The 20575-nt window shown below is 36.0% G+C and overlaps 1 protein-coding gene across 3 annotated transcripts in view; it reads right to left on the reverse strand.

The window, feature by feature from the left end:
- Window positions 1–20575, reverse strand: part of igf1rb (insulin-like growth factor 1b receptor) — a 110107-nt gene that overhangs the window by 83663 nt on the left and 5869 nt on the right. For all 3 annotated transcript variants that reach the window (XM_055175684.2, XM_073859680.1, XM_055175840.2), the window contains exon 3: window positions 14781–15332. In XM_055175684.2, the coding sequence (XP_055031659.2) occupies window positions 14781–15332 (552 nt within the window). The remainder of the gene's footprint in view (window positions 1–14780; window positions 15333–20575) is intronic.

The following is a 20575-nucleotide window of genomic DNA, read 5'->3' on the forward strand; positions in this document are numbered from 1 at the left end:
ACTAGCAACTAATGGGTTTTTTCATAACCGATTAATCGGACGATTATTTGTTTTTTCCAAATAATCGATTAATCGGAATATCTACTTTTAAAAGTGGAAAAGCACACATTGAGTTTTACTAATATAATCTTTAAACACAACCAGAGCCCATATGTGGGTACAAGGTATCCTTTCTCTAAATATGGTTATAGTGAATGATGGCCCAACAATTAGGGCTGCAGAACGATTAATCGCGACTAGAAGGCGGAAGTTTATGTTCACTATGTTTGAGCTTTACACATGAATGCATATTGTTTCAAAGCTATTTTACAGAAAATGCGTCCTTATATTAAAAAATACACATAATAATTTAGTATTTAATATATAATTGTAGTGCAGAGTCTGTAGTATGTACACAAATTTATATATACAGACAACACTATACACAAGTGACTACGCAAGCGTTGCCAATGCATAAAAATATATAATTAGCCTAATAAATTACATTTACATGAACCTCTTTTAACTACACAGACAGGTTGATAAATCAGAACTGACAGTCAATGAATTATTAGCTCTTGGTGACAGCTGGACCTGTAATCTGCGGTACATGTCCTTGCCAATTTATTTCTTAAGGAACACACTTTAATAGGCATTAAGGCACACGGCGTGCTGTAGTGGGCTATATATATCCTGGACTAAGTCCCTATTATCTGATGATGAAACAGTAAAACAGCTAATACTTATCCTTTATTAATCTCTGACATTATTGAAGCAAGACAGCAGCCGCATCCTTTCTAACCATGAGCGCTGTGGAAAAATCTTCGCTCAGGCATGAGGACACTTAACTGCCTGAGATCATCTCCTATTCACCTTTATTGTCAGATTGCACATTGGCAGCTTTTATCCAAAGTGCATTACAATGTACACATTTTATCATTGTGTGTTCACTGGGATCGAACCCACAACCTTTGGCGCTGCTATCGCAATGCTATACCACTGAGCTACAGGAACACTGCACTTTACGCAGAAATGAAAAAACTGCAGATTAAAGTCAAGCTGTCAACAAACCGATCAAACCTATCAATTAAACTAATCGATGGAATCGCAATACAATAAAATAGCGTCGGTTTTGCTACTTTATTTGTATCAGTTCGATTGTGTTTTTGGCTAGAATAAATTTTCTTTGAAGCTAAGCAACACAAATAGTGAAAAAAAGTGTTAAAATTGAGAAATAAAATATGAAGAAAAATAGATCAAGCCGTGATGTACCGGTTTTCTACTGGTCACATGTCTCTACGTGATACGAATTTGCAGGTCAGGAGAGTTCAGCAGACTTGAATTTTGTACGGAGCAAAATGCAAAGTATCTTCGCACGACTTTGCGTTTCCAGTCTGACATATTTTTGCCTTTATTTAATAGACAATATTCAAGGAGAAGACAGAAAAGTACAGGGTGGAGAGAAGGAGTATCGGATCAGCAAAGGACCTTGAGCCAAGATTCGAACTTGGTCGCCGAAAGTACTGCAAACTAAGTTTTAAACTCATTTTTATCCGCTTAAAGGTGCAGTGTGTAAATTTTAGCAGCATCTAGTGGTGAGGTTGCGAATTGCAACCAACGGCTCAGTCCACTGCTCACCCCTTGCTTTTTAAACGAATAGAGAAGCTATAGTACCCGGCCGCCACTGGAGAAACATGTCATCGTCGGAGACAACTTTGTAAAAAAAATTCCGTTAAGGGCTTCTATAGAAACATGACGGCACAAAATGGCGACTTCCACGTAAGGGGACCCTCTGTGTTCGTAGATAAAACGTCTCATTCTGAGGTAATGAAAACATAACGGTTCGTCTTTATACACCGCTGATAATATAATTTTGTATATTATTTTGCATTTCTGTCAGAGATCCTTCTAAAATTACACACTGCACCTTTAAACAAAAATTTTTATGTGTGCCACCATACTAACTCGTGTAACTACTCATGTAACAGTCTTTAAAAAGGGAAAACATGGAAGTGTTTGGTGGCTTCTAAATTCATCCAGTGTTTCCCACAGGATTTTGAGAGACTGTGGTGGTGATGATGACGTCACCCGCTAATTAGCATATATGTGACGTCATCATGTTGTGTTTGCGTTTGATCTAGTGTTTGCACATGAAATATGTTTCACTTCTACTCTTTGATCTGTATCTGTATTTGATCTGTATTATATATCAAATTATATTTTAAGCCGAATTAAGCTGTTTTAAATGTGAAATAAAAATGTAAATGGGAATAATGAAAATTCTATTTGTGGGGGCCAGTGTTGATTCTGTGGTGGGCCACCACAAATAAATCAATGTATGGGAAACACTGTCATCCCTGTTTGGAGCCATAGGAATTAATAGGGCTAGGCTAAATGCTAACACATTCACAACATGTTGTGCAAAGATAAGCAAAAAAAGTTATGGTGAGAACATAGTAAAATATTGAAAAACGATGGTGTTTTCCCTTAAGTTTCAGGTTTATTTTTCCGATTGGCCGAGATGCATCTAAAAGGTGTAAAAATGCAGCTAAATGCATTCGCAAACAGCTTCAGTTAATGAACAACATTACTTGATGAAAGAAATTATTATTTTGGTTAAAATTAAAAATAATATGTTACCTTTTATATTAAGAATGAACATCCATTAGGATAACAAAGAAATTTAGTTTCATTATGCCAAGCACTGTAGTTGGCATAACAATTACAGCACAAAAACCTGGGTATCTATTTTAATGAATGGCATGCTGTAAATCATCACACCGTTTCATGCTAACAGACAGAAAAGGCAGACAGCTCGACAGGGCTCTTCCAGCCACCTGTGACCATTAAAAACGTCGCTGACATCCGTAATGATGCCCTGGATCAAAGGGAACCATCCGTTCCAGGACGAGAGCGAAATGCATCAATGTCACAGCCAAAACTGAACCCTTCAAACACAACAGCTGGACAAAGCAGCACCATGCTATAACCAAGCTGACAAAATACAAATATTTTGATATTCAGAATTAGACCTAAAATTACATTAGGATAGAAGGAATTAGTAAAAGAAAAACTAAATTCAAGCTTTATTTACATTACATTCCAAGTTTGGATAACTAAAAATCTCACAAGCAGTGTGCCAATACTTTGGCAGCTTACTACCAAGCCAGCAGTGTGCCAAACAGGAAGTCACGTCACTGTAGTGTTTAATGAATGAGACATAATATGAATCAGCACTCCACTATAAATCATCCGGAAACTCTTCATTTCCTCTTTATGTGCTGCTGCCACACGAGAGGAAGAAACAGACGGAAGCATTGATCTCCGTTCGTGCACTTGTATCTCAATATACTGACCTCATCACCAATCTGGATAAAGGGGGTCATTCAGTTTAGCCCTATATATTAAATTATTCATACAAATACTGTTGTGTAGTATATTTAGATAAAAACAGCTCATTTTAAGATAATAAAAACAATACAGTTCATTATGTTATGTCTTTATACGCCACTGATAATATAGTTATAGATATTATATTGCATTTCTGTCAAGAGATCCTACTTAAAGTTTCACAATACACCGTAAATACAATATAAAAACAATATTTATAATGGCAATATAAATAAAGCATTATATTAAGTTATATTTTCTAAGGCGTCGACGCTGAAAATAAATTGACGCAAAATATACAAATATGAAATATGTTAAAACACACTGTTGCCAGAAGACTGCGCTTTCATTCACTCTCTGTCCAGCAATAAATGAGTCCTCATCTATCTTAACAAACTTAAGAGAAACAAACAGATGTAATAATGTATGTGCTTCTTAAAGGCTCTCTAAGCGAATAATGTACGACGTCACTTCCTGTTGATGTTTGAACTGTTTTCAAACAAACGGAACGTAGCTAACGCCTCCCCCTCCCTCTCCCGTCCGTGCTTTCATGAACGCGCCCAACCCCCACCCCCAAATCCTTCTTGTCGTTTATTGGCTGGAACACTTTGTTATGTTTTGTTGTGCTAGGTTTGGCCACTATGTTGATATTGCCGTTTGTCGAGCCTGATCTGTCTACAGAGATCACGTTTTTTTACAGTTTGATCAGCGGACAGGCAGATCAAAACTTGTTTATGTAACAAAAATGTTTTATGGTCTAAAACGCGTCAATTCGCTTAGAGCGCCTTCAAGTCTATATAATTGTGTTTATATGTGTCATTACATGGACTAGAATAGCACGAAAACAATGTGGATTAAACAAATCAAGTTATAAAAATTACACTGACCATCAAAAAGGCGCACATTGAAGAGGTTTTGCTCATAAATGCACGTAAAATAAAGTAATGTGAACTTGAGATTTTTATTATGTTACTAAACTGCACAGTATGCGCTGCAAACACTTTATTAAATGCTACTTCTGACTAAGAATGTATTATTTTGCACGTGTATAGTCTTTTTTATTTTGACATTTTAAAGAGCAATAAACATATATTGAAATGTTTCCATTCAGATATGTAAATCAACATGTATTTAAATTGCTATTAGTTAATTAATGGGGAGATAATCGAGAATCGAATCGAAGTCGAATCGGAATGATAAAATGAATCGTTAGATTAATCGATGCATCGAAAAAATAATCACTAGATTAATGAAGGATATCATCACCCCACATTATTTTACACTTCCAACTTTCTTGTAGGCAACAGTTTACTTCCTCGGCCTGTTGGCGTCGACACGACGTCATTATCATAATCCCGCCCGCTTCTGACTCACAGCCTGCAAGTAGTCGATGTTTTCATACTTAAAGAACTTACGAGTGACTAAACCATGATTCAAACACAAGTTTTAAGCAGTGCAGAATAACGTTAGCACTTGTTTGTTGTTTCTACGATCACAAATGCAGGCATTTAAATGCTTTAATATCCTTACCTTACCAATCTGTTACGTCCTGCTCAAGCCACACTGGCAAAGTTGATCAATCAGCTTGATCAGATTTGGCTTGTATTGATATGGTAGTAAAGACGTTATTATACTAACTCCTGTCAGAATAAGCATTGCATGGTGAGCTAATCTTCAAAACATGGTAAGGAGTGTCACATTTCCGGCTGATTTCAGAGGTATTCAGGCCAATCACAACGGACTGGAAAGCTGGCCAATCAGGGAGACATATTTCAGATCGATGAGCTTTGTAACAAATAAGAGCGTTTGAGGAAGGCAGGGATATCTGGAGCAACAAAAATGTACGGTATGTGGAAAATAATATGTTTTTGAACCATAAAGCACGCAAACACATTGTATTATACCAGATACACAAAATAACATGTTTTAGGCTTTTCAACATTTTGTTTCCTTCACAAATACAAATTCCATTATGGACAACAAGCTTTCAGCATTAGCCATCCCTACCCAAACAAATAAAAAGCATGCACAAAACAAAGTAGCGGTAACTCTTCTTTGAAGTCCTCACCTATGCCTAAAAGCTGACATCATTCCCTACATGTTTGGGCAACAGCCTGGAATCCTATTGGTTAAACAATCGGCGCCAAAATCACACAACCCCAGACTGCCCTTGCAAACCCACCCCTGCTATCACCACAGCAACCCCACCCCTACCCTCGTGATTTTCACACACATTCTTGCAGAATGATGGAGCGAGCCATTGGTCCCTGCGCCGAATGCGAGCGACGGTTTTCCTCTTTATCCTCTCCATGCAGCGGTGACTAAGCCAGCTGGAATTCCTGTCTAATTATATGGGCACTTAAAGGGACAGATTCCTCACTTCCCGTTAGTTCCAGCGCCGCCACACGCAGACAGACTGATAACGGATGTTTCAGCGTGCCTGAACGAACTCGGAGACAGCTGTATCACCTCTTTCCCTTTACAAATGAGAGTCTAGAGAGGCCTGTAAAACACTAGACCTTCAGGTCATATTTCACTCTTAAAGAAAATAATATTAATGCATTATTAACAATAACAAATTAATAATCAATAATCAAAACTATATTGAAATACAATACATATAATTACATTACATTACATTAGTATTAATAATTATTGTTCTAATTATCGTTTTAGAGTTGGGGTAACGCATTACAAGTAACGCGCATTACGCAATAATATTACTTTTCTGAAGTAATAAGTAAAGCATTTCTTTTTAAATGTATACATTAATATTTGAGTTACCTTTTTAAGCATCGGTTAAAAACTTTGAGTTTTTACTTTTTTTATGCAAGTTACGTTTGAGTTTAATTCATTTGATTAAAAAATTAAAATCAACGTTTTCACATTATGCACTCTATGCGTACATGCCTGTGTGGAAACAGTTTGAGTCAGAAACCCAACATTTTTGTGATAAAATATGCAAATTCTGTATGCAGGGCTTTTAAGTCATAAAAAACACCTGCAAGGCCTGAAAGAGATCATGCCTCAGGCAGAATAAGGTAACGCAAAAGTAACTAAAACTTAATGTAAGCATTACTTTCCATGAAAAGTAACTAAGTAACACAATAAGTTATTTTTTGGGAGTAACTTCTAATATTGTAATGCATTACTTTTAAAAGTAACTTTACCCAACACTGCATACATCTATATATATTTGGTGAATGCTTGATGTATGTGCTTTTGGGGTACTAATATGCACCCTTTAGGTACAAATGCGTACTTTTTAAAAGCGTACTACCCCAGTGGCAGCTTTGTACCTTTTTCAGTTTGTTGCTTTGTGTGCTCTACACCAAGTAAGTTACTGTATTGTGAAGAGTTATATTATTGAAAGTAAAAATATTTGATAAATACGCATATATCTTTTTTTACGTTATGTTACGTTACGTTATATTTCGTTAAATTATATTATATCATATTAAATTATATTATTGAAAGTAAAGAATATTTTATGACCACTAACATAGAGATGTCACTCACTTTTTTGTGGAAATGTTTTACCAGCAAAATTTTAAAATGCTTAAAATGTTTATATATTTAAAAGGGTATTATATATGTATATTTTCCTATATAGGATATATACATTTTTTATTATATTATATTACATTACATATACCCAGTGTTAAGGGTAACGCATTACAAGTAATGTGCATTACATAATAATATTACTTTTCTGAAGTAACGAGTAAAGTAACGCTTTACTTTTAAAAGTACACATTAATATTTGAGTTACTTTTTAAAAAAAGTGATGCAAGTTACTTTTCAGTTGAATTAATTCGATTAAAAATAATAATGTACTGAATTAAACTGAACGTATTCACATTATGCACTCTATGCTCTATGCTCAGAAACCAGACATTTTTGTGATAAAATATGCAATTAAAAAAATTATAGTAGGGATGTAACAATTAATTATGTGTCCCATTAAAAATGCCTGTCTGAAACCGAATCTGAATCGCAAGGCTGCGATTATGTGTTTCATGCACAGCTTGTGCGTGTACTACGCCAATTGGTCAGTAGGAAGTCCTTATCAATCTAAAATCATTATGAGTCGAATTCGTTTATAACGTGCATTTAAAAAAGCAACACTCGTTAAACAAAATCATTCAACATATTCTTTATTATCGTGAAAATATCTGAAACAATTTGAAGAACAGCGATACAAATATTCCTGTAGACATTTCCTGGAATAGCGTTTGTAACGCTACTTCTTTTGTGGCACAAAGGAAGTTTCTGCACGAGATGTGCCGGGATTTCACCGTAGTTCATTCATTTGCACGGTTAATCGTTTGCATATATATTGCATATATTTGCATATTAAATAACATTTTCAATATATTTAATATGGTATTATATATGTATATTTTCCTATATAGGATATATATGGTATTAAATATTGGGAGTACAACTTATTTTACTAGCATTAATATATTGTAATTGTAATAATACATTTATTTATCACATATCACACTCTCATGCTATACTTATCTAAACCTAACTGTCACTTAGAATAACATTTGACAAATATGTCGCCTCGTTGAAGGCCGAGACATTTGGCAAGACACTGTCTTTGACCTTAACTCTGGCATTGAACGGTCATGGTGGAGACACAATACTATGATGATAGAGTCATACTGCACGGCGAGGTTAATAAAGTATGTGAGAGAGACAGTACACAAAGAGGAAGTCTCAGTATTGTGCTGCTCGGTCAGGCAGAAACGCAGCCTTTACATGTGGGCAGATAAACGGGCGGTAATTAAAACAAGGCCCCCATTCTCCATTGGCCTGCTTTAAAGGAAAGTCCCCCGAGCGTTTGTCAGAGACTGAATGTTTCCGGCCGGCGTACGGAGCGGATGAGATCACTCAAAGACAGCTCATTAAGTGATGAGTGCTTCCCTCCCGCAGGGCACCGCGGCTCCTGGATAACAATGAATGTGCTCGTAACTTTTAAGCAAGCTATGACTGCAGTATTGTCAAGTGCCGTGCTTGAAATAATAACAGTAATTATTTTTTTACATTCTCTGTGCTAGCTATTATAACAGACAAGAAAGCTAGAGTTTTTTTTAGGAACTTATTAAAAAAATATGACCAGGTATTGACTTTATTAGCACGAATGCTACTGTCATAAAAAATGTTTTTTAATCTTTCCATCCAATCACATATAAATCTTTTAGGACAATGGCTTGCTCTGATATTTTTTCCACGTACGCTATAAGATAATGGACTCTCTACTGCCATTGTTTCGAATGTAAAATTGCAGGTTACTTTGATACTTATCTTTACTTAAAGTCGAACTGACATTTTCAACAAAATCTCAACTGATAGCTCAATTTACGAATCATTATAGTAAGCTTTCTGTTGTAAATTAGGATATGGTAAGGATAGGGGTGGGTGTGCTATGAGCTAAAATTCATATTGAGGTATTTTTCACTCTCCAGCCGGTATATCAGTATTACGGTATATTGCTGATAAGTGATATACATGGTTTTTTATCTTTTCCCATTTTTTCCTCAAAAAGTGCCATTGTGTGGATGGGCAGACTCATCTTGTTATGCATATTGTCACTGTCGGATTTAAACCTTGTGTCTTTAAAACTACTTTGAGTTTTTTTTAATAATTCAACACATAAACAAATACAAAAGATGCATTTGAATTTATTTTGACAACAGCTTCAAACAAAGTAAACATTTAGTCCACTATAACATCATATATATAACATGGGCAGCTGCTTGGCTGTTATCTCTTTCATGGAGACTTCAAGATTTTCCTGGAAGCTCATAGTGAGCTATTGAAAGTCCTTCCAGAAAAACACTGAGTTTTTTTGTGATTGTTGCGGGCAAAAATCCTCGATTTTGCGGCACGTTTTCTTAAAAAATGCTATGGAGTATGCGGGATATTTATGCAATTTATGCATTGGAATTGCGGGAATTTGCGAAAATTGCAGAACTTGCAAAAACTGTGGAAACTTGCAAAAGCTGCAATGATGTTCACGTCACATAATCACGTCACTTCATAATAAGGAGATGATTTTTGTTTAATGAAAATGTTTTTCAGCTTTAATCAATACCTTAAGGAAGGGTTTCCAAAACTGGGGTTCGCGAACCCCCAGAGGAACTGCAGGGGGTTTGTGAGTTGATGAGAATGAATGAATTACAATTAAATCATAAAATGTAAATAGATCATTTAAAATAAAATAAAAATCTAAATATATACTTGTTTAATATGCATGTGATGCGACTATTACACCACACTACAATATAACAAAAAAACTGAAAACTCCTGCAAAATGAACAAATAATGTGTAAATGTACCAACAAAGGAAAATTATCAGATGAAAGTACAATAACAGGTAATTATAACATAAAATACTTCTGATAAAAATTTTAAAATGGTTCAAAATAAATGTTTTTAAAGTTAAGTTTTAATTTAAAGTAAATGACGACGCTAGTTATCGTCTCCAACATAAATCTCTTTTCTTGGACTACAACAAACACACGGATTGTAGGAAACAGTTTACTTCCTGGAATTGGTGATGTAGTAAAGACCGACATTATCATAATTAGGGATGCACGATATATCAGCCGACATATCGTTATCGGCCGATAACTGCTTATTTTTAATATTATCGGTTATCGGTCTAATAGCAAAATTAGGCAGATAAATGAAAGCCGATAAATGATGGATTATTTTGGTTTGTTGAACCACTTCACTTGCTCATTGCTGGCCATGTGAAGTTTTGATTGGTGCTTTCTGTGACATAGCACAAAGATGACACCTGTTGCAGGCTTAAGAAGAGTATGCTAGTCTAGCGCAAAGACAAGATGTCCGTGGTCTGGGAGTTTTTCATAGTGAAAATAATATGAATATTTATCAGCCTATACATATATTGGTTATCGCCCCCCAAATATAAAAAGTTATCATATCGGCCAAAATTTCCATATCGGTAATTATAATTCCTCTCGCTTCGGACTCACAGCCTGTAAATTAACTCCTGTTAGCAACCGTATCTTTCAAACATGGTAAGGAGCGTCACATTTCCGCCTTCCGCCAAAATGATATGGTATGTGGAAAATAATGTGTTTTTTTACCATAAACCATGCAAACACATTGTATACAATGCAATAACATTGTACGATGTCTTTATGAAAAACTACATTTCTTCAAGTAAACAAAGAAAAACAAACATCTTCAATGACATAGGGGTGAGTAAATATCTGTTTTTTATGAAAGTGGAGTAATCATTTAAAATCTCAGGAGTGAGGTAATTTGAGTAAATAATGCAGGTCAATGGGGTTCGGCTGACAAAAAGTTTGAAACCTCTGCCTTAAGGGCTCATATGAAGTCTTGCCATGTTCTTGTGTAATCAATACCAAATGGATAAAATCAAGTCCCATCCTATTTTTTTTACCTTACTTAATACGCTGTTTCACATCAGATTACGAAAGCAAAATTGGCTGCAAATGTCAAACACCAGCAAAGAAAAAGCAATGCATTCTGGACAATTTGGTGAGTATTAGACGCTGCTCCTATGGTGGAAAGGTCGCAAAAAAAAATGTATAAAGATATAACCAATAACGCAAGAAATTAAAAACTGCCAAATACCTTGTACTATTCAGAGCGAGGAAGACATCTCCAGTTCTGAGTCTTTATAAGACATTGTAATCTGTTTGGCTAAAATGTTTGACATTTCAGTGACATTTTGGTTTGGTCCCCACCCAACAGTGGTCAGCAAAAAGAAGAAAGCAAGCATTCACCTGTCACCTGTGAAGGACACTCGAATATCTCACTACTTTATTAAGTCCACGCAAAAGTCCAAGACCTCTTTGCTGCCTCCCACATTAACTCGCAACAAACCATTACCAGACTGCCAAATTCCTTATTTGCATCTTCAAAGGACACAAGACACATTCCATATCGCCCGTTTTGGATAGTTTTTCATCTGCTCATGTTTGTGTCTACTGTACCACATAAAGCTTTATAAACTATCATCAGAGTCATCTGTAGTAGTGCATTGTTTACCATGGTTATTTATCGTAACAAATTCGTATGGCTCTGGATGATGCGTTTACAGATTACACAAACAATTCTCAACTGATGCTAACCAAGAGGTAGTGAAAAGTAATACTAATGTTTTGCTGCCAATAAAAACACTTCCATCACAAGGAGTCATGTTACACTGACACATCTGTTACAGCAATAAATAACCAGTACGTGTGACATTTGGAGCTGAGGTCAATGTTACAATCAAATGTGACTAACACTGTCTTGAAAAGGTAGAATTTGGGTTAGATGGGTGCTGCTGCTTAATCAAAAGATTGTTAGGCTTTCCAAAGAGGAACAGCGGGACCAAGAAAATTTGATTTGTTTTTACATTTTCTAAAGAAAATTTGGTACTCAGAAGTTGCTCTTTGACAACATTATTGTTTCAAGTTGTTATCATTACTATGCTGTGTGGCATTTTCAATGCATTTCTATGTAACATGTAACAAAAAAAGTCCACCTCAAATGATAAAACTATTTTTGCCTGTTGACAGCACAAAGGTCATAGGTTCGATTCCATGGTATAACACGCACCGATAAAAATGTACCTTGCATGTAGACTACATACAAAATCAAAGCAAAGACATAAGCATGCAAACTTGTAGCAGGTGGCGCAAATGACACGAACTAGGCTGATAAGCATGATTGCCGCAATCACGTAATATCGCCTCCAGGGTTTCCCGCAGCACTTTTCAGTTCGGCGGCCCACCTAAGCTGGGAAACCCTACCGCCTTAACTAGGTCGTTCAAAAATAAATAAATATTTGCAAAAAATGCCGTCAAGTGCATCTTGAAGAATAGCGCGGACGCTCTTCACACCGCGAGTGGGCACGAGCGCCACACAGTCGAAATGAGAAAGACGTGGTCCGGACCGTCACTGTCACAGTCAGGAGGATAACTAGCCAGTTTCACGTGCCTGTTAATTGGATATAATTGTTGAGGGCTCTTGCTCAAGCTATTTATGTGCATTATTTACATGCTACAGTAGTTACACTCCTTTAAGATAATGTAATTAATAGTGGGAAATAATCAGTTTTTAAAAATTTTGCGCTATCTATCATCGTTCGCCAGACGTTCTACAGCATCTGCTTTAGTTTGTGTTTATTAACCCTTTAGTTTCACTTCATCACATAGCTATTCCTGTTAGAGGTAAACAATTAATTCAATAATCTAGTATGTGTTCATTTTCTGTCATAGTTTCTTCAAAATTAAGTTTTATTAGAGTGTTTTAAATAAAAAAATTATTTTCATCATGACGTGTATACCCTGCCCCTTTGATTACTACATCTCTCGGTGGCGCAAATGACACGAACTAAGCAACATGACTGCCACAAACACGTCATATCCGCCTTAATCGTGTCTGCCATGTCAGTTGAAAAATTTTAATGCAAAGAAAATCAATGCAAAAATGCAAGCAGATGTGAACTCACAGCAGGTGATGCAAATGCAGTGAAATGGGTGGCGCGATTGCCGCAAACATGTGATACTCGCGTCTTCCACGCCAAAGCGGTAAGTAGAACGTTACATGACCGAACCGGAAAACCAGATTGATCACTTCCGGTTGCCGGTATGTCCTATCGTAGTTTGATATTTGTTATTCGTAGTATTATTATTTATGTTATGTTCTTTTTTATTCTAATATCTGAATGAATGTAAGAAGAAAATGCTGTAAAGTATAAAAAAAATTATTTTACTTAGGTTTAAGACGTTAATGAGCAGATTCACTGGACATCGGTTATTCTCATCTTTGGTAGCTCGTAAAGGCTTTGTGTATGAAACAGCACCATGTCAGCATAGAGCATACAGAACCAGAAGCGATCTACAATGTTTAACAAAAATGCAGAAATAAGTTGCACATATAGCCTATTGAAACATTTCAACTCAAGCATAAAATTACCATGCTTTGTTGTTGTACAAGCCAATCAGCGAAGTTGTTTTCATTTGCGCAAGTAATGCGAAAAAAAAGTCATCCCGCGATTAATGTAAAGTGAGTAACGCGATGCGTAATGTGTTCATATCATAAGTTGCTTTGGATAAATGCATCTGCCAAATGCATAAATGTAAATATCACTACAAAATTATATAACAGCCCTCTTTAACAAGAACCACAATCTGAGATATCACTCATGTCCACGGTTTAGTCACCACCCCAGCAAGTCACATGACATGGCTCCCATTCGATTCGATTTAGAAACTAAGAGAAAGTTAAGGATAACAGCACAAGGTCTAATCCTTCAAACATTGTATGTCTCTACCGGATCTGTTAAGTAATCTATTTTGATGTGGGCTCTTTCCTGTTGTCGTGCACATGTCTACAGTCGTCTGCACTAAGCCCTATCTACTCTAAATGTAGCTGAAATGCAAAGTACAAGCTTGCTGAACAACAATTCCTGACTGGGTAATTAAAGAGCTGGGAAGAAAAAAGGCCAAGCAGACTCGACTGGAAACCACTAGCAGCCCTTGAAGAAACATCTGTGTTAAAGGAAAACAAGGTAATTATATGGAAAGTGGGAGGAACTGCTGAAGTATTTTGCCCTCAGAGAGAGAGGAACCGTGTGCCACTGCAGCATCCTTCTGTCCAAAAAGACCACAATAGTGGAAAACTACAACCAGATCTCCTTCATAGGGCCGTCAACAGCACGTTCTCCACGTTCATGACTAACTAATAAGGTTTTTTTACGTCACTGAAATAGTTACGTCTCGTAAATTTATTATCTGGATTCTGGAATTGTGCTGATATTGCCTAAAAACTAATTTTTCAGGATAAAGTCGGCTTAACGTATGCAATCCTCCCCTGCTTTTATGGCAAAGCCTAGCCAAAATTCCAAACATACCCTGTCTTAAACTTGCGCCCTCCTAACGCTGATGTATTAACGGGATGATGAAGATTGCAGAAAGTGAATAGATGACGAACGGTCCTGCTGAATTCAACTGATAACACCCAGAGAAAAGCTTCACAATGGCAGACGGTGGGATTTGAGATTATGACTGCTATACAAAACAATTTAGAGATACTGGAATGCCTTCTTCCCAAGAATGCAAAACTTTTTAGCTATGCAAGCATGGCCTTCAGGTCAATTACTGTGATGGCGGACCATCAGTTTGGGGAGAATCTCACCGAGCAAGTTATTTAAACTGTCAACATCTTAAGTACACAACTGGTTTAATAGCAAAAGTATCAAAATGTTACTCAACTGGCATTGTGAGTATTAGGGTAGGTTATTACATACCACTGTCACCAGAAAGAAGAAACGCAAATAAATACAGAACCCAAGCATTAATTGCATACTTGCACAGACCAGTTTAAGCCCCCATTTGTAAACAGTTTCTTACCTTTCTGACATTGGCTGGAGGTCCAGCATCTGTAATTGGAATTGCCGTTGAAGTTCGTCTTGATGCACTGAGGGTTATCCTCCATGATTCCAGGACAGATATCTCCACACTCTTTGGAATGCTCATTTTGTTTTTTTGAGTCAGCATTCATAATGAGAGACCAGTCCACAGAATCCAAGTAGCAGAGCTCAGGGTTCCTCTGGATATATATGGACCCGCGCGTGATGTTTCGCAGATTGTACAGGCCGATGTCCTTCAGGCTGGTCATCTCATATATCACCAGAGCAAAGTTGTAGAACAGGTTGCGGCCCCGGATGACAGTGAGATTTGGGAAGAGGGTGCTGAGGCTGTCCAACCCGGAAACGCGGAAGAGGAGAAGGTAATCCGTAATCATGGTCAGCTTGGGGAAACTGAGGGTGCGGAAGACCTCTCGATTGTTATTGTTTTTGTCTCCGATGAGAAGAATCTGCAGGTAGCCCTCAACCACCGTACAGTTCTCCAGATGCTTAAAGTTATTGATGTCATTTCCAATGTCAATGCCAGGACCACAGACTAGATGGAGAAAAAAAAACAGATGTCACTCACTGTACAACACTTTAACATTAGTCATGAGTAAACCAACACGGATTTATTGTTCATTGGTGAGGATGTGGTTTGGTATTGTTATCCGATCAAATATTGACCTTGGGCAGGTAAATGATAGTTTGACTCATAACTTGAAGTTACTTGAATCTTTTGTTGACTAAAATGGGCAAAGTGCAAGCGATTCTCATGTGTTACAAGCCTTCGTTGGGAAGATACCATATTGAATTAGACCCAAATGAAAAAGGGACAAAAAGCATAAAGGGTACAGTCTATAGTACTGTGCTATTTTAAAGGTGGGGTGAACAATATCTGAAAGCAAATGTTGACATTTGAAATCACCTAAACAAACACGCCCCTACCCCAATAGAATCTAGACCTTCTTTTGACAGACCCGCCCCACACATACGCAACTCAGGCAACAATGTCGGTTAGTAAACACGCCCCTTACTGCTGAATGGCTAAAGTGGGTCTTAAATTTCACTTTCACAAAAAAAAAATTTTCTTATTGTCGGCTGGAATTAATTTTTTATATTAAAAGTGCATTAGGTTAAGCACTACACTGCAAAAAAAATGACTTTCTTACTTAGTATTTTTGTCTTGTTTTCAGAACAAATATCTAAAAATTCTTAAATTAAGGAGGTATTTTCTTGATAAAAAAAATTGCTAAGAAAATAAGTCTAGTTTCTAGACAAAAAAACTAAAATTTAAGTGAATTTGTGCTTAAAAGAAGCTTTAAAAAAAAAATTATAATCTAAAAACAGTTCACTGCAAAAAAAATATTTTCAAGAAAAAAAATCTTAGTATTTTTGTATTGTTTTCAGTAAAAATATCTAAAAATTCTTAAATTAAGATGCTTTTTCTTGATGAGCAAAACGACCCAAGAAAATAAGTCTAGTTTTTAACCAAAAATTTTAAATGTAAGTGTTTTGTGCATAAAACGAGCAAAAAATCTGCCAATGGGGTAGACAAAAAACTCGTTAACATTTTTCTTAAACACTAAATTCAAGAAAAATTCGGGAAAAATTTGCTTACCCCATTGGCAGATTTTTTTTGCTTTGATTAAAATTTGATATTTTTCTTCTAAAAACTAGACTTATTTTCTTGGGGCGTTTTGCTCATCATGAAAAAGCATCTTAATGTAAGAATTCGTAGATATTTTTACTGAAAACAAGACAAAAATACTAAGAAATTATTTTCTTAAAAATAATGTTTTGCGGTGTTTAGGAAAAAAAACTTAATTCAAGAAATAAAATGTAATAAATATTTGCTCACCACATTGGCACTTTTTTTGTTGCTTGTTTTAAGCACAATTTTACTTACATTTTACGTTTTTGTCTATAAACCAAACTTATTTTCTAAGGTCATTCTGTTCAGTTTGCACTAAAAACAAACATACAAAGTAAAAAGTCATTTTTTGCAGTGTAGTGCTTAACCTAATTTACTTTTTCCCCAAAATGCTTTACAAAAATAAAACACAGTACAATGCTTTCAGTTCTTAAGTACACTGACCATTTCCATGTCAAATTATGCCTCAAAATATGTGTATGTACTGTAAGCACCCATTGAGCAAACTAAAGCCCACTGAAGGTGGTGTGTTGAATAAAAAAAAAATGAACACATCGAACATGACTATAAACCTAAAATGACATGTGAAAAGTTTCACCTCGCTGCAATTTTTCTTGTACTAGTGACATAAGCCACGGTGGAGCCTTCACAAGACAGAGGTTTGTTTAATGGCAGGCATGTTTTAGAAGAACATGTTCCTTTTCACTTCCATTGTGATGTTTATTTTGCACAGTGTGATTTGCCCACAGGCTAATCGTTAAGAAAGTTCCTACAGAATTTACAGCGAGCTGAAAACCCTGAAAAATTAATCTTATAAAGTGTAATAAGATAATTACAGGGCTGCTGAATTATAAATCTCAAATTAAACTTTAAAAGATAACATAACCTACATGCTTATAATGATATCGCTCTGTCAGGGGGAAAATACGTACTTGTACTATACATTCTGATTTCAACACGGATACATTGGTATTTTATAAGATTTAAGCTGATTAAAAAATAAAAGGTCCTTTACTGTGCTGGTAGCCGCAGCATAGACGGCGTCAGACTTTTCACACTGTTGAGTAAACAGCGCTATCTTTATTGCTTTGAAAGCTCTCCAAATCTCATGTTTACATTTGATAACCCAATTTTGGCTTCCCGCTGCACTCTTGTACTGTAGGTAGCAGAGTCGAGGCATTGGTGAAAATAGGTCATAAACTGATGTCATTGTTTAGAAATGAAACTCCAAAAAAATGTTCAAGCTAAGCTAGTTAAACCAAAACACCTCATTATCCTTCTATAAGAAAACTGTGTGAAACGCTTTGTCTCAGATGGACAAAGATGATGGACTGTTACCTCTAGTTATTTATAAGCAAAAGTAAAGAGTCGTCATGTTTTATCCAACTGAAAATGCAGATCAGTATGAAACTTCTGCTTGGATCTTAAGATAAGTTAACCAGTTAACCTGAGGATATCTTCAACTGTCCTGTGACAGGAGATACTGGTTATACTTAGAATTTCCACTGAGCACCTTTACCGAAACCACTTGGTTAACAGTAAAACCCAAACACACAAACTCCTCACTCTTGCGATCAACAGAACCGGCTCTGTCTCGCACCGGCGGCTGTTTTTACATGTGCTATTTTAAAAACATGGATTTTTTTCGATGAATTGGATGAATCAGTGGGTCTTATTTGCAGTTTACTTGGAAACATGGAAATTTTGTGGCGGTTAAACATGAAGGCAGGCATTTTTCCTTTTATACGAATTCACCAAAGTATTGATTTTAAAGAGACAGAATAACAAACTGGTTATACGTCTGTTAAATATCTCGTAAATAAACTCATTTTGCATTGCCATGTAGCTCCAATGAGTGAGCACTGAATTAGCAGCGCAAAACTTATGGGTTCAACACCAATGAACACAAATACTGATAAAAAATAGCAACACAATCTCATGACAATTTGTACGTTATTTTTCGAGGTGGCTAATTCGTATTCATTTGAACAACCACATTCGATCATATTTGGACGATTTGCGTTCATCCCTGAGATGTTGTGGTTAGGGGCGGGTTTCATGATTGTTTTTTCTTATAGCCGTAGGTTTTTGTACGATTCACTTTGAATTCGTACAAATTACCCAACTTGTAAAATACGTACGAATTGCACTGTAGTTTTCTTTAGGAAACTTCAGATAAATGCACAAATATCAAAAGTTGCTTCCCAATGGTTTGTGTGCAAATGTTAATATTCAACAGTAAATATTATACGAAGCAAAAATATTAACAATTTCCTCAACATAGCAAAAACACAAGACACTTTTACTGAATAATAAGCGTGTCTCCTCCTGTACTATCAGAACTTATAAAATCACTTTCCTACGCAATTCCTACACTTTATTCGTAGGTTAATTTGTATTTATTTGTATGACCACATTCGTTCACTTTTGTACGATTTGCTTTCATCCCCCAGATGTTGGTGTTAGGGGTGTGTTTCATGATTATTTTTTTCTAATAACCGACCGTACGTTTTTGTACGATTTACTTTGCATTCGTACGAATTAGCCAACTTGTAAAATACGTACGAATCCTGATGAGATCAGACTGAAAGTACACCTTAAATGCACTGTAGTTTTCGTCAGGAAACTTCAGATAAATGCACAAATGTCAAAGTTTGCTTTCCAATGGTTTGTGTGTAAAAGTTAATATTCAACCGTAATTAATATACTAAGCAAAAAGATTAACAATTTTCTCAACATAGTAAAAACACAAGAAACTTTTACTGATTAACAAGCAAGCACACCTCCTGTACTATCACGACTTAGAAAATCTTTTTCCTATGCAATTCCTGCACTTTTTTCGAGGCGGTTAATTCGTATTATTTTGTACGACCACATTTGTTCGCTTCTGTACGATTTGCTTTTATCCCCGAGATGTTGGGGTTAGGTGCGGGTTTCATGATTGTTTTTTTTCTAATAACCGTATGTTTTTGTACGATTTACTTTGAATTCGTACGAATTAGCCAACTTGTAAAATACGTACGAATTCCGGTGAGATCAGGCTGAAAGTACACCTTAAAAGTACTGTAGTTTTCTTTACATAAATGCACAAATGTCAAAGTTTGTTTCCCAATGGTTTGTGGGCAAACGATAATATTCAACAGTAAATAATATACTAAGCAAAAATATTAACAATTTCCTCAACATAGCAAAAACACATGACACTTTTACTGAATAACAAGCGCGCCTCCTCCTGTACTATCACAACTTATAAAATCACTTTCCTACATAATTCCTACGCTTTTTTCGTAGGTTAATTTGTATTTATTTGTACGACCACATTCGTTCACTTTTGTACGATTTGCTTTCATCCCCCAGATGTTGGTGTTAGGGGTGTGTTTCATGATTATTTTTTTCTAATAACCGACCGTACGTTTTTGTACGATTTACTTTGCATTCGTACGAATTAGCCAACTTGTAAAATACGTACGAATCCTGATGAGATCAGACTGAAAGTACACCTTAAATGCACTGTAGTTTTCGTCAGGAAACTTCAGATAAATGCACAAATGTCAAAGTTTGCTTCCCAATGGTTTGTGTGTAAAAGTTAATATTCAACCGTAAATAATATAACTAAGCAAAAAGATGAACAATTTTCTCAACATAGTAAAGACACTTTTACTGATTAACAAGCAAGCACACCTCCTGTACTATCACGACTTAGAAAATCTTTTTCCTATGCAATTCCTGCGCTTTTTTCGAGGTGGTTAATTCGTATTAATTTGTACGACCACATTTGTGCGCTTTTGTACGATTTGCTTTCATCCCCGAGATGTTGGGGTTAGGTGCGGGTTTCGTGATTGTGTATGTTTTTGTACGATTTACTTTGAATTCGTACGAATTAGCTAACTTGTAAAATACGTACGAATTCCGGTGAGATCAGGCTGAAAGTACACCTTAAAAGCACTGTAGTTTTCTTTACATAAATGCACAAATGTCAAAGTTTGTTTCCCAATGGTTTGTGTGTAAAAGTTAATATTTAACAGTAAATAATATACTAAGCAAAAAGATTAACAGTTTCCTCAACATAGCAAAAACACAAGACACTTTTACTGAATAACAAGCGCGCCTCCTCCTGTACTATCATGACTTATAAAAATCACTTT

This window comes from Misgurnus anguillicaudatus, chromosome 21 (genome assembly GCF_027580225.2).
Source record: "Misgurnus anguillicaudatus chromosome 21, ASM2758022v2, whole genome shotgun sequence".
NCBI classification, from domain to species: Eukaryota; Metazoa; Chordata; class Actinopteri; order Cypriniformes; family Cobitidae; genus Misgurnus; species Misgurnus anguillicaudatus.